Genomic DNA, 13,794 nt, shown 5'->3' on the forward strand with positions numbered 1-13,794 from the left:
AGCCCCGATTCATGGGCGGTCTTGCATTTATTTAGAACCAGGTTCAGAAAAGGCAGGCAAGTATGTGGAGGGACACACACGCATGGGGTGCATTATGGGGGATGCGCCATTGTCTGACACCTGCTAGGGTGGAGTGACCAGGGGCTATTGTTGGGGGGATCCATAGTTCCTGTAATCAAAGCATACTCTCTATTCCCTGTTCTTGCCTAATTTTCTGTGAATCTTTACAAGTAAGGTGTTCTAGCTGATCTTGCTAATCTGGCCATAATATCTGCCTGCTGTTTTCAGCAGATACCAGTTTCCCAGTACGTTCCTCATACCAGCACTTTTGCCCTGGTGAGAGGCCCCTGCCTGACACTATGGTTAGCCTGACCAGCAGGAACTCTGCGCACCAAGACAAAAGCCCTGAGAACAAGGAGGGCCAGGGATTCCCCAACCAGAGACTGGAGCCATTGTGCCCACAGACCCCCTCATGGCCCACAGATCTGAGAGTGTGGTAACAGCTGCCCTATAACCTCAGGCAACTTCTCATCTGAGCACCACCCTGTGGAGGCTGAGCAAGCTCTGGGTCAGAAGATCTGGCTTCTAAATTTGGCCCTGTCTTCTCAACCAGCTGTGTGACCTCTGCCCCCTAATCTGCCTCTCTCAGGCTTATTTAAGTGACCTTCAGGTCCCCTTCCAGATGTAGTATCGGGTTTAACAAAGGATCTGGCAAATAGTAGGTGTTCAACAAATGTTAGTTTCATAAAATACAAGACACATTTCCATTAGGTCCCAACACACATCTACTTTCTAGTCTTTGATACTGAGTGATCTGTGTGATCCAGCCCCTAATGAGGGCCAACACTAGGTGTGGGCCCAAGAAACAAGTATTTACCTAATTACTCACTTGGGCCTGGCTTTCAGTCTGACCTGTTCCCCCATTTAAGGCTGTAAGTGCCCCATAGGGCCTCAGAATAGAGGCTGCAGAGTGCCCACCTCCCACTATACTATCCTGCCGCATCAGGCCCGCTGCCCCTTCGGGACATACCCAGCTGCTGCTCTTGCACCTCCTTATGGGGAGCAGGCAGCCAGCCCAGCATCCCCTGTACTCTCAGGGCACAGAAATGCCTGCTCCATCACCACAGGGGAGAGAAGCATCACGGAGCCTCAAGTTGGGAAAGTCCTTTTATTGGAAAAAGAAATAATAAAACAAAAGGCCACCTCCTCACCTATGCACAGCCACCCCGTGGGAGAGGCACAGCTCAGACGCCAGGCTGGCCACAGAGTGGGCATGATGGGCACAGGCTGGGCCCAAGGGGGCACGGTGGAGCCCACTGGGGGAGATCCTTGGACTAGCACCCACCGAGGCTCAGGGGCTGGATTACCCTCCCCAGTTCTCTGGGTGAGCACCTCCTTCTCACAGGTTGCGCCCATGTCCAAAAGAAAGCAGGCCTCTCTTTGGTTCTAAAAGCTACCTGCAGTGGCCAATCTTTCATTCCCACTTCTAGCACCTTTTGCCAGGTGAGGCAGCCTCCTTCTGTCCATCTTCAGGGCAGGACAGGGCAACCTTCTTCCCACTAGCACCCTGGGTCTCTGCAGCCAGGGCCTCATTGCTTAGACACCCCTCTTTCCTCTCAAGAAGGGAGTTTGCCTTTTCCCTTGCAGGTTGCATGTCTTCTTTAAAAGTCCAAAAGCCTTGCTTATGCAGCCTTAGAGAGCCCCAGGGCCTGTATGGGCGGAAGATGCAATGTCCATGGCCCTGTTGCCTTGTCATGGGGGGAAGGGGAGGAGCTGGCAGAGGAACAAGGAAGGCCCCAGAGATTGGCTCTGTTCTCCTAGAACCCCAATTTCTCTGCTAGAACATACACCGTAGTCAGACTGTGGAGGGAGCCTGGCAGGGACAAGAAAGACCAGGAAGAGCCAAGCTGGCAGTCCCAGGCAAGGCAAGGGGTGTTAGAACCTTATTTACAGGGGGAAGCTAGACCTGCACAGAGAAGCAGCCACAGACAGTCTGGGAGGAAGCCACCACAGGATATAGAGAGGGACAGTCACTGGCCTGGCAGCCAGCGGGACACACAAACACACTCACATACCACACGTATGCCCGTGCCTGCACACACACACACTCTCTCACATCCATGCAGGTTCTAGCCTCAGGAAGCCTGGTTTCTGGGGGTTCAGAACCCCCAATGCTACATCTCTTCATTAAGCACTTCTCCAGCTCCCCAGTGAGCCTCCCAGAGCCCCAGGCTGTGTGTCCCGAGGACAGTGCCTGGAGGCCTGCCAAGTCTCAGGAGCTGGATGGGATGCTTCTGGGCAAGGCCAAGAGGGTCTCCAAGCTTTGGGTGAAGGACGGGGAAGCCCCAGGTCTAGGAGAGGTCAGGAGGGCCTGAGCAGGTGCCCTGCAGTGCCAGCAGCCATCTCCCCACTCCTCAGACTCAATGGAGGCAGGATCATAGACAGCAGAGGCCCGCAGGGGTCTAAGAAAGAACAGACACTGGGAGACAGACAAGGGGGAGGGGCACTGAGGGGAGAGAATCGTGAAGGAGGTGGGACTTGGGGTGAGGAATCATGCAGGACGGGAATTCTCTATATGACAGACCTGGGCCCCCTCCCCATGTTGAGAGAACTACAAAAGAAAGGGGTTGTCCAAGTTGTATTCTCCCCACCTTCTGGAAGCATCCCCTGGAAGATCTGGCTCTGGGTAGTCCAGACCTGTGCCCCTGGAAGGAGCCTGGTCTGGGCGTGACCACCCTGCCAGAGGGTGAGGGTTGAGAGGGTTGCTGGCCGGCAGGAAGCGCGGCTGGTCACCCTCCCGCCCACCCCAGGCGGCAGGATGGGCCTGGAGCATGACTCAGAAGCGGGTGCTCTGGTAGCGCAGCCTCCGCAGGTCTGAGAGGCCCTCAGTCCGGCCGTACACCTCCCTGCAGGGACTCTCCGCCAGTCACCGGGCCCCCGCCGCACCGCCCCCTCCGCTGCTGCCACTGCCACTGCTGCTGCCGCTGCTGGAGCTGCCACTGCTGCACCGGTCCTCGTAGATGGAGATCTCAATCTGAGGCATCATTAAGGAGAACTGGGGGCTGTGGGGTGAGGGTGGAGGCCCGCGGGAGCGAGAGGCAGAGCTGGCTCTGCTGCCCAGACTCAAGGACATAGAGTAGGGGGGCCACGCCCCAGCCACGCGTCCTCTTGGCTTGCACACTCTCAGCTGGCGCAAGCCGGAGTTAGGAGCTTGGGTCCAGGTAGTCTAAGTAGGCCTTCCGGGACACAGGTGTGCCCAAGGGGGTGTAGCTGCACGGCAAGCATGAGGATTTCCTTGTCCTGATTGCAAATCCCCACTCACCCTCTCCAGCCTTGTGACCTTCCACCAGTCACTTTATTTGTTACCCATCCATATCACATCTGTAAAATGGGGGTAATAATAGAATCTGGGGGGTGGTTGTGAGGACTAAATGAAATAATGTATGTGAAGTATTAAGCCCACTGTCCAGTAAAGGCATAATTAAAAGAAATGCCTCTCCCTGGGCTTCGTAAAGTGAGACCTGGCAGTGAGAACTGGTAGCTTCTTGAGCAGTTCCTCTCAGCTTTCTAGTGAAATTGAAAGCCTCATTGCTGCTTATAGGGGAGTGAATGTAAGTGCACTAGGACCATTCCTGTCCTGTCCAGGTGGCTTGAGCAGATCCTCACACTCATCTCCCACACCCTCTAAGAAACTTCCCCTGTGAACACGGGACTTGCACATGGGATTAAATGGGGACCGCATGAGACTGTGGCCATGTAAACACTAGCTCCCTTCAGGGGAAGTACAGTCTCATAGTCAAGAGGCGGCCTGTGCCCAAATCCTGGTCAGACATTCACCAGTTGGGTGACCCTGAGTCAGTTACTTGACTTCATCCATAAAGGGGAATATTCAGTTAACTACCTTATGGGGTGTTATGAGAATTACATGAATTCATACTTTCAAAGCACTTAACATGACATCTGGCTGACATTATGCACTGACTAATTGCAGCTCAATAACAGCAATCCATGAGCTGCATAAACCGCCCCAATAACCTACAGTGGGGAGAAGCGTTGATAACCAGTGATTTGGGGAGTCCTAGCTTGATCGGAAGTTCCCAGTGGTCCCCATTTCCAGGCAGTCTTGCCAAACAGGGACCCCACCAGTCAGTAGTTTTGTGCTCTCCCCAAAAGAGTCAGGAAGGATACAACCCTCATGCCGCGCTCCACGGGGTCTGTGAGCAGGAGGCCTCGGGGGGCAAAGATCTTCTCATTCTGCTCCTGAATGTATCGGGAGATCTTCTTGAGAACCTGCAAGGAGAGGAGCTGTGAAGGATGTGGGCGAAGCACGAGAGCGCAGGGAGGGTCAGGACGGCAGGGGGAGCCACCTTCTCGTAGTGGGTCTCCATACACAGGAAGATGAAGTAGGCTGTGGCGCAGGCCAGACAGCCCTCCAGGTAGGAGCTGCCCCCGACCTTCTCAGCCTCTGCATAGAAGCCATTGAGGGTCTTCACAGTCTCTTCAAAGAGCTGCCTCTCAATCTGAAGGGGAGAGAGAAGAAATGAGCTAGGTCAAAATCAGCCTCCCTGGAGTGGAGACAGTCACATGTCGGGGAGCTGGGGGGGATGGTGGGGATAAATGGGGAGCATACGGGCAAGGCCAAAGGTTATAAGTATCGGTGGAGCAGAGAGCACCTGGGGGCCAGTCTTGACTTGGCCATCAATTAGTTGTGTGACCTTGGACTAATACCTACCCGAGACTCAGTTTCCACATCAATAAAGTGGGAAAAAGAATGGCTACTTGACCTCCCTTGGATACCTGATATGCTAAATGTGCGTGTTTTCTGCAGAGGATTAGCCAGCCCTTGTTTTGACAGCTGTGAAGGGGCTCAGGGCCTCATTGAGAGGGGCTGTCCTTGTTTGGATGGGATGCATGAAACTGCTTGAGTGAGACCTGAGGAGTGTCTGTCCAGGAGGGGGCACTCTCCTAGCAAAAAGGTTTCCCTAGGCAACAGTCCCGTTGCTAGGACTGGAAAGTTGTCCTGCCTGCGCCCACAATCAGAACTAATATTTAACAAACACTTTTACATTCCAGGCACTTTTATCTAGTCTTTCATTTAACCCTCAGAACTAGTCTACCGGAAGAATGCAACTACCAGCCCATTTCACAAGTGACCACCATCATCTCTGCCCCCAGCACCGCCAAGAGCCCAGCAAAGTCAGATGTGCTGCAGTTCTGATCAGAGCTTCCAAAGTCTCTTCAAGTAAAGTCCAGGAAGCCCTGACAGTGCCTGCTAGGCCTATAGGACCTGGCTTGCAACCTCTCTGGGCTGTCTCCTATTTTCCTCAGTCCCCACTCCATCGCACTGGCAGCCCTGCTGATTCTTGACAATGGCCCAGGTCCTCTGTGCCTGTGTCCCCCGCTGCAGAACTTCCCCCAGGTAACACCTGACCCAGCTCATCCTAATTTCCCTCAGGTCTCACCTTATCTGACAGGCGCCAACATCCACATACACCCCCAACAAACATTCACCTCTCCCTGGCCTCCCCCTTATTTTTCCAGTATGTTTCACCAGCTGAGCTACCATATATTTGCTTGTTGCTCTTTTATTTTTTCACCTTCTAATAGAGAATAAACTCCATGAGTTCACTCCTATGTCTCCAGTGTCTAATGTATAGTAGGTGCTCAATAAATTCTTGCCAAATGTTGACTGTCCAAGATTACACAGTTCTCCCCTGAGTCTGTGCTCTTCACCATGTAACCCTCCACCAGACAGCCAAACTGGAAGGTCATGCTCCAAGCTCAGCAGGTGTCCAAGTGTCTGTAGCTCCATTTTTTTATTCTTTGGAGCACAAAGCACACTGCTTGCTCATCATACAGGTTAGGGACCTCCCTCCCTTGCCCGCCTCAGACAAAAGTTAATCCCTTCCCCAGTAGTAGTCAGTTCTGGGATTCCCAGCCCTACAGAGATCTGGAGTGAACACACAGAGAAAGTGATGCTCATCTGGTCCATGACCTACATCTTGTTATTCTCCCCCAGGGGTCACCTTCCCCAAAAGAGAGGTATCCTGAAATGAAAGGACAAATACTGTTCTCCAAAAACTGCTTAGGGTCAGATCAGCAAAAATCAGCTTTGTCCCATCCTCCCACACCCACTTACTTGGGCTGTTAAATGAAAGGATTGGAGTCTGTGCTCTGCTCTTCCCCAAATTCAGGTCAGTTCTAAGGCAGCCTGGGATGAGGGTTGCCTACATCCCAGAACCAGAAGCAAAACTCAGCAAAAGGAGCTGATGCCTTGCAAAGGGCCCATGATCCATGAGACCCCCCTAAGTGGCTGAATCTGGAGGGAGAGGCCTTGGTTAGAGCCTCTGATGCCTCCAGCAGACTCTGAGGGAGCACCAGCCCTCCCCTTTGCCTGAGGCAGAGGAATGTGGGGAAAGTGGCCTCCAGCCCTTCCTCCAGCCTCTATGCCTTTCCTGCAAGGACTGATCACAAAGGACTCCAATTCTGTCTAAACCCTCTAAGGATGTGATTGCATCAATAAGAAGCTATCTGTCCTGTGGAAAAGCTGAGAGTTATGGTTCCAAGCCCCTTCTGGTACCCTGTCACTTTGGTATGCCATGTCCTCTTTCTGGTCCTGAGTTTCTCCTGTGAAATGAGTGGGGCAAAGTAGCACAGTGCTTCTCAAACCTTCACATATGCATGCACCACCTCAGGAGCCTGTTAAAACAGAGCTCAGTCAGTGGATACAGGCAGGGCCCGAGGTTCTGCACTCGCAGGGGATGCTGATATTACCAGTTGGCAGACTACAGTTTTAGTGTAAGAACTGAGGGGTTCTGAATTCTGGTGCAAACTGAAGTCAGCTTGAGCAGCTTTTAATTTTAGACAAGCCTGGGGCCTCCCTGGTGTCGCAGCAGTTGAGCACTGGGTTGCGAAGCTGACTGCAGACTCTGCAGCACCGGTTCAATCCCCGGCTGCTCCCCGGCCACCGGAGGAGGGTCCACATGGCGTGCAGACCTCTCCTGCCGCCCGCTGCTCCCCTCAGCAGTGTACTTCGGTCCTTTTGCCTGCTCTGCTCCCTGCTCTGACTCTGGCTCTGGCTCTGGTCAATTCTCTTACCCTCCCGCGCCTCTGACTGTACCCAGTGCTTGTATGTATGTACGTATAAATCAATCAATCAATCAATAAATAAATCTTAAAAAAAAAAAGAAGCTAAATCTTAGACAAGCCCAAGTCTCACCTCCAGGAGCTTCTGATTTAAATGAGGTGAGGGGTGATGGGAAAGAGCAGCACTGCCCTATTTCCCCCCTAGTGACACCTGCAAGCTTTCTTCAAAGCCCCCCAGATTCAACTGTGCAGTCCATCATGAGCAGAAGACCTGGAAAACAGCCAATCCCAAAGAGGGATCTATGAATCACCAGATTCCACATCATCTGGGATTCTTCGCTACAGAGTAAGAGCCTCGACCCCAGCTGCACACTGCAGCCACCTGGGGAAACGCAGAACAGTTCTGATGCCTGGGCCCCTTCCCAAGATGCTGATTCCATTGGTCTGGGGTGCAACCTCAGCATCAGGGTTCCTTTAAGCTCCCTGAGAAATCCTAATGTGCAGCCAAGGTTGAGAACTGCTGCTAAAAAGTGGAGACTCTGAACCCACTCCCACCACCTACTGCATCCCAGCTGACACCTAATATCAACCCCCAGGACTGGAGAATTGATGTTCAACATGCCCCCGGGATCACCATGCTGTTGAGAGTGGCTGAGCAGGAAAAATCTGAGGCATCTTAAGTTCTAATTTCCAATGAGGTGATAGCAAGATAATGTTAAGGACATTTTTGAACTCTTGCAGGAGAAGTGATTGAACAAGTTACGTGTCATGTTATTTTTATCCTGGATGGAGAGGGGTTCCATTCAAATAAACCCTTCAGTTCCATCATGGCCTGTGTTCCAAGCTTGCAAAGCAGAGTCCTACCCGGCTGTCCAGCTCAGGAGGGAATTTCGTCTGGAACTGACAGATGGTGCCATCGCTATAGTCTCTCTGAATGAAGACCTTGGTGGCCAGCGAGGCGCTTCGCCGCAGCTCCTGCAGATTGTGCGCCTGCGGAGAGGACAGAAGACACATTTCAGAGTCACCACTCCTGTGGGCTGATCTGGGACAGAAGGGTTTGGGGGGATGTGGATCTTTCAAGGCTAGACCAGAAGAAGTCGGTCACCCCACAAGTACTCCAGGAAGATCACGGGGAAGCAGGACGGCAGAGTTTACTGCAGAAGATGCCTCCAGGTAGCCGAGAAAGATCTACAAAAAAACCTGAAGCTGAGTCTAAGATGAGCAAAATGAGCGGTCCTGGAACCATCAGCAGAATCAGAAGCAAACTTTCACCAGAGGGAAAGGCTTCCTGACGGCTGGACCGGGTTACACACGCGGGCGTTGTGGGGCCTTTCACGTTTCCATTCATTCAGCAAGTATCAAATGTCCACGACTTGGCAGGCGGACTTGGGGAACCCAGCACAGACCAGAACTGAGGTCTCAGGTCTGCCAAGTTGTGCACCCAGCGGAGGCAGCGAGTAGGACAGGCCTGCCTGGCGTGCCCATGACCTCAGGGGAGATCCCAGTGCAGGCCATGCCTGCTCAGTGTCCAGGAGAGGGGCCCATTGATGCCCAAATTCCCCAGAGAAAATCGTAGAGAAAGAGGACTTAGGTCAGAAATTAATAAACGCCCTAACCTGGTAGGAAGAAGTGGGGTGACTACTATTGCTTGTCCACACCTGAGGATTTGATGTGCAGAGCGCCTAGCATTTGAGGGGGGTAAGGTCAGTTCCACAGAAGTGTAAGGCCTCTTTCTTCCACACCCAGCCTCAGTCACCCACATGCAAGACAAGCATCCCACTGGGTGAAATATGCCAAACGTTGGAACCACACAGAGACCGAGCCCCAAAGGCAGAGCGAACAGCCAGTTCATCCTGTGTAATTAAGGTGAAACCACTCAACCACTCAGCTTTCATTTATTGAGTCTCTACTATTGCCACGCTCTGGGGCTGCCGAGCAAAAGACAGTCTGTGAGCTCCAGGGAAGAAGGCAAGTAAATATATAATGAATTAGACTGTGATAAATGCTACAATGAAGAAACAGAAAATGTTTCCTGGGATCTGTGCTGAGAGGTAAAGGAAGCACCAGAGTTACCAGCAGTGGGGGCAGGGGGAGGGTGGGAGAGGGCGGTCAATCAACCCAGACAGAGGGAGAAACAGGTGCAACGAAGAGCAAGGTCTACTCTAATGACCGCAAGCAGGTTTCAGTAAGGCCGGAGTCGGCCTGAAGATTAGATAAGAGCAGTGGTGGACGAGACTATAGGAGCAAGGGCTAGGTCACAAAGGGCAGGAGGGGTTCCCTCCGGAGGGGAGGATTTACAATGAAAGATTTATTAACTTGCTGGGAAAAGAATAATGAGAGAAAGATTGTCAATATGGCAGTAGGAACAGATCATTGGAAGATCAAGGTCTTGAAAAGGTGCAAATCTGAGACCTCTCTAGGAGACTTTCTCAAATCCAGGGGAATCATCCTCTAACACAGGAGAGGTGATCCCACAGTACTGTGATTGGATCAAATATTGTATGGTAATATATACAAATATATGTATTTTTTATATATATGTATATATCATGTAATGCTAGTCCCTGCCACACGGCCCTGGGAAAGCCTCCCTTCTCTGGACTTCCGTTTCTTCCACTAGAATCAGAAATGTTGGAACTACATAATTGCTAAAGGCCCTTCCAACTCTAACATTCTGAGACCTTATCGGAGATTATGAATGCAAATATTTACAGGGGCTGAGCACGTGAGTGGGCGGGGGACTGTGCCCCATCTCGATAAAGCAGCTAATCATTGCCATATGAGAATGTGCTCCAATGTTGCCACAGTTCTGATTTTTTTAAGAGAAGCCATAAATCCAGATTCTCTAATATCAAATACCCTGATTTTTAAGTGTTTCCAATACATTGTTTAAACTTATGCAAGCCAGATAAGGCAAACTTGTGGCCAGATTCATCCCTGGAGCTGCCAGTTTAGTGCCTCTAAATAAGGAATCTGTGGCAGAGGCCCTCGAACCGAGCTAGAAGCAGGCTCCAGGCCACCTGCCACTTACTTAACTTCCAGGAGACTGACAGATGTTTGTGACAGATCCATGATGCTCTGAAATCCCACAAGAGGGTCCCAAACATGCACACACACTTCTGAGGTCACAGCTCCCCCTGGACAACTCCCCTGGGGTTTCTGAACTGATCCAGTCACCTGGGCTTCTCACCTTTCTCTACCCTCACCCTCCCCCATCGCCATCTGGGAGCCTCTGGCAGCTGAGGAAGGACAGGACCCAGAGGCACTTCATGAGCAAGAAAATCAGCAGTGAGATCTGCCACCAACTTTTGAAATGCAGCATGACAGGGATGGGGCTGCTGGAGAGTGGGGACCGCAGGTCACACACTTAGGGCCTGTACACCCAACAGAGTTGACCTGACAGAGGTCAGAGAAGCAACCCTGGGATGCAGAGGAGCCCCTGCCTGAGACAAACAGGAGGCCCACCTGGCCCGCATCCCCATCCTCATTAAAAACCATCTAATTCTAGAGGATGCATTTGAGGCTCAACTCAAGAATCATGAGGCTCAGCAGATGAGCCAACATCGTGCTCCCTGGCTGGGGTGTGGAGGAGGAGCAAGGATTATGAGTCACAGGCAGCAAGTCAGGCCTCAGGGTGGAAACCCAGGCACAGGCCTCCCTTCTAGCCTGCCCTGGGTCCCAGCCCATGCTCTGCTGGGTGTTAACCCCAGGCCTCTGAGATCAAACCTCCAAATGCCCTGCTTGGATGCAGCTGCTAGGGTGCATTTTAAAGTCACCTAGGGACCAAACTCTGGCCCTCGGAGAAGCCCTCCTGGCCAGGCATTTCCCCGTCATCCTTGACCTTCTGGGCTGCTTCCCAGCATGGACCCCGCTCCCGATGGTGCACGTTCACAGAGGTCTGGTGCTCGCGAAATGGACTCATTACAGTCTTCCAAATGAGGTCAGTGTATCACTCAGGAGGCTCTGTCCCTCCCCTGCGCTCCTCACACACACTCCTCCCCTAATCCCAACTCCTAGCAGAACTTAGAGAATAGAGATGTTGTTTCCTTCTCTCTCTCTCACACCCTCCTTCCCTCTCTCTGTGCCTTCTCCTCCCCTCAAAACATCTTCTGCCGAGGCTGAGGACTTCCCATGCAGAAACCTCAGGGAATGGCCACAAGCGCTCACTCAGTATGAGGTTTCCCATCTCCCAACAGGTTTTTCCTGGTAATCTTCACAATCCTAACCGTACAAACAGCCTGGGGAGAATGACTCACGCCATGCCCCAGCTAATAGCACACCCTGCGCCTTGGCAGAGCTAAGGCTTCTTCCCTCAGCACTGCCTTCAGAGTTCACCCAAGACTTCTGGGCCCCGTTCCCCATGGGAAGTGGGCAGTGTTTATCCTTGGCACCCGTCTTTCTGGGCATTCTTCTGTCCTCAAGCTGACCCAGTCAGGCCAGCCAGGAGTGGGGGTGCTGAGTTCCAGGACTTTAGCCCTTTCCGAACTCCTCCGCAGCCCTCCACCCACCAAACCTTCACACCAAGACCCGCAGTGCTTCCTCTTTAGTCGGCGACACAGTCAGCTAATTGGATACACCTGGACCCTTCAGGCAACGCACTGGTCAGGGAGGCAGAAACAAGTTCTAGTCCCGGCCCTGATGCTTTTGGCCATATTTTCTTGACTAAGACTCAGCACTCCACTTGCACCATCTGTAAAATGGGATAATGATGCCTTTCTAGGCTCCTTCAGAGGGATCAGGTGAGTTTCTGAGCCTTAGTTGCCTCATCTGTTAATTGGGGATAATAACACCATCCTTGCCCACTTCACAGGGTTGTTTTAAGGCTCAAAGGAAACCATGCGTATGACAGTGCTTCGTACACAGGAAAGTGTTGTATTCACAGAGGCGTTATGAGCAGAGCCTCTCCCAGGGGAGAGTCACGCCTGCCTAACAGCAGCCTCCTACAAACCCTGCCTCAACCTGGAGATGTGCGCCTGCTTGCTGGTTGCAGTCCATGGGCTGAGGAGACATGTTGACACAGATGGGCCTCTTGGAATCTGTTGGACCATCTCATAGATAAGGATGTCTGCTCTGCCCACACTGCTGACTTAGCCTTGTCCATGTAGCTGAAATTTCCCCTTCCTGCCCAGCACCAGCAGCCTATGCTGCAGTCTGGCAGCCCTATCTGGAAGGTGACCAGCTCCTTGGCCATTTCTCTCTTTGTTCTCTCTGCTCTTCTCAGTATCTTCAGCACTTTCTGAGCACTGTGCATTTTCCACCCTAGAGTCTAAGCTCCAGGCATGTCCTCTCGCGGGGTCAGGAGGAAGGGCTGAGTTCTCCTCGCTAACCCTGTGCCTTGTCAGAGAACGGAGTGATTTCAAGCAACTGCACCCTGTTCTGTGGTGGCGACCACAGTGGAATAACAATAACACTTGGCATTGATGTCACACTTCTCACCAGGATGCCCAGAGGCACTGCAGGGAATCATTCGAAACTCTCAGCTCACCCCCAGCTTGCGTTCCAGCTGGGTTAGAAATGAGGAAATACAACAAAAGAAGTCAACGTCAGAAGTGGGGAGACCCTGGTGTCCTGGGTTCCACTCCAAAAATTCAAAGGAAGGAACTTTCAGCTCTGCTGCTGACATGCTGTGTGAGTATCAAATAGGTCCTGGCCTTCTCCATGTGTTAGTCTTTCCACTTACAGAGTGGGGCATAAAGAGCTCCATATCCCTCCCATGAAATGAGAGGGTAGAGGAGGCGGCTCCTGATCTCAGAATCACTGCACCAAGCTTTACCCTCAGCCAACAGGTGCCTTGATTCAGCTTTCAAGTGCCTCGAAGATGACACACCTAGAGACACACCCTGAAGAGGGCAGCTCTTCCCATCAGACACAGGGGAAGGTGGACACCCCGCACAGGAAACTCCAGTGTGGAGGAGGGGCAAAAAGCCAAGAAAGGGTGATATGCAAAAGCAAGGATTGGTGCAGGCATTTTATTGAAACCAGCCATTTGGGATTTTGAGCTAGGGATGTGTTTGTCCCCTCCCTGCCTAGAAGGGGAATGCGGATGTGGTAGGTTTGTCATCCCTGAGCCAGGCCTTTGGGTTCAGCAGCTAGATGACTGCACCGCATAGCAACAGCAGCAGCTGCCTGGCCTCCCATAAAACAGGCGCGGGCTTGCCTCCAATCCCCTAGGGAAGTGGTTTAAGGACTTGCAGTCTAAGGCAAGAGGAAACCCCAGCTGGGGCCCTGACGCAACCCTGATACTAGTGCCAACAAGTGGCTGGGGCAGCTTCCACTCAAATGGGGGAGACTGGGGTGAGGTGAGTGAGTCCTCCTGCCAGAGGTCACACGAGTACTCCCCAGGAGCCCCTCTTCCATCTGCCGCTCCGCCCCCACCCCTTGCTCCAGACCCAACGCAGGAAGCCACCCTCCCTAGCCTCCCAACCCTCCCCACATCTCCCCCACCCGCCCCCCTGTTCCTTTTCCCCGCCCAGTCCGCCCCTAGAGGGAATCTGTTCCCGAAGCAGTTGGGCACTGCCCGCGGGTGGGTGCTCGCCTCCTACCTCTGTGGCCATGTTCGGGGGCGATGACAGCTCCGAGCCTGCTGCTGGGTGGGTCCGAAGGGCTGCAGCGGTGAGGGCTGGGGGAGCGGGTGGGCTGGCGCGGCCCGATGGGGGCGGGGAGCTGTCCGCGGTGCTGACGCGGGCGCCGCGGGCCGGGCGCGGGGGG

General features: G+C 52.9%; 1 protein-coding gene across 1 annotated transcript; it reads right to left on the minus strand.

The window, feature by feature from the left end:
* Nucleotides 1–1,249: 1,249 nt before the first annotated feature.
* On the minus strand, nt 1,250–13,728 carry GOLGA7B (golgin A7 family member B). The gene is made up of 5 exons (XM_037496438.2): nt 13,629–13,728; nt 7,951–8,076; nt 4,368–4,520; nt 4,189–4,290; nt 1,250–3,034 (listed from the first exon to the last, which is right to left on the minus strand). The coding sequence occupies exons 1-5, from the start codon at nt 13,638–13,640 to the stop codon at nt 2,927–2,929; spliced, it is 501 nt and encodes a 166-aa protein (XP_037352335.1). The 5' UTR covers nt 13,641–13,728; the 3' UTR covers nt 1,250–2,926.
* Between the last annotated feature and the right edge of the window lie 66 nt (nt 13,729–13,794).

The sequence above is a fragment of the Talpa occidentalis genome, unplaced genomic scaffold (assembly GCF_014898055.3).
Source record: "Talpa occidentalis isolate TD23 unplaced genomic scaffold, MPIMG_talOcc4v2.1 talOcc4.8, whole genome shotgun sequence".
NCBI classification, from domain to species: domain Eukaryota; kingdom Metazoa; phylum Chordata; class Mammalia; order Eulipotyphla; family Talpidae; genus Talpa; species Talpa occidentalis.

Bases quoted from the DNA above. Each gene is read 5' to 3' on its own strand.
- GOLGA7B (XM_037496438.2), bottom strand. The intron at 4,521-7,950 runs GTAGGACTCTGC...TCTCCCCTTCAG, and splicing joins CTCCTGAGCTGGACAGCCGG to ATTGAGAGGCAGCTCTTTGA. The intron at 3,035-4,188 runs GTATCCTTCCTG...ATGATGCCTCAG, and splicing joins TGGAGCGCGGCATGAGGGTT to ATTGAGATCTCCATCTACGA.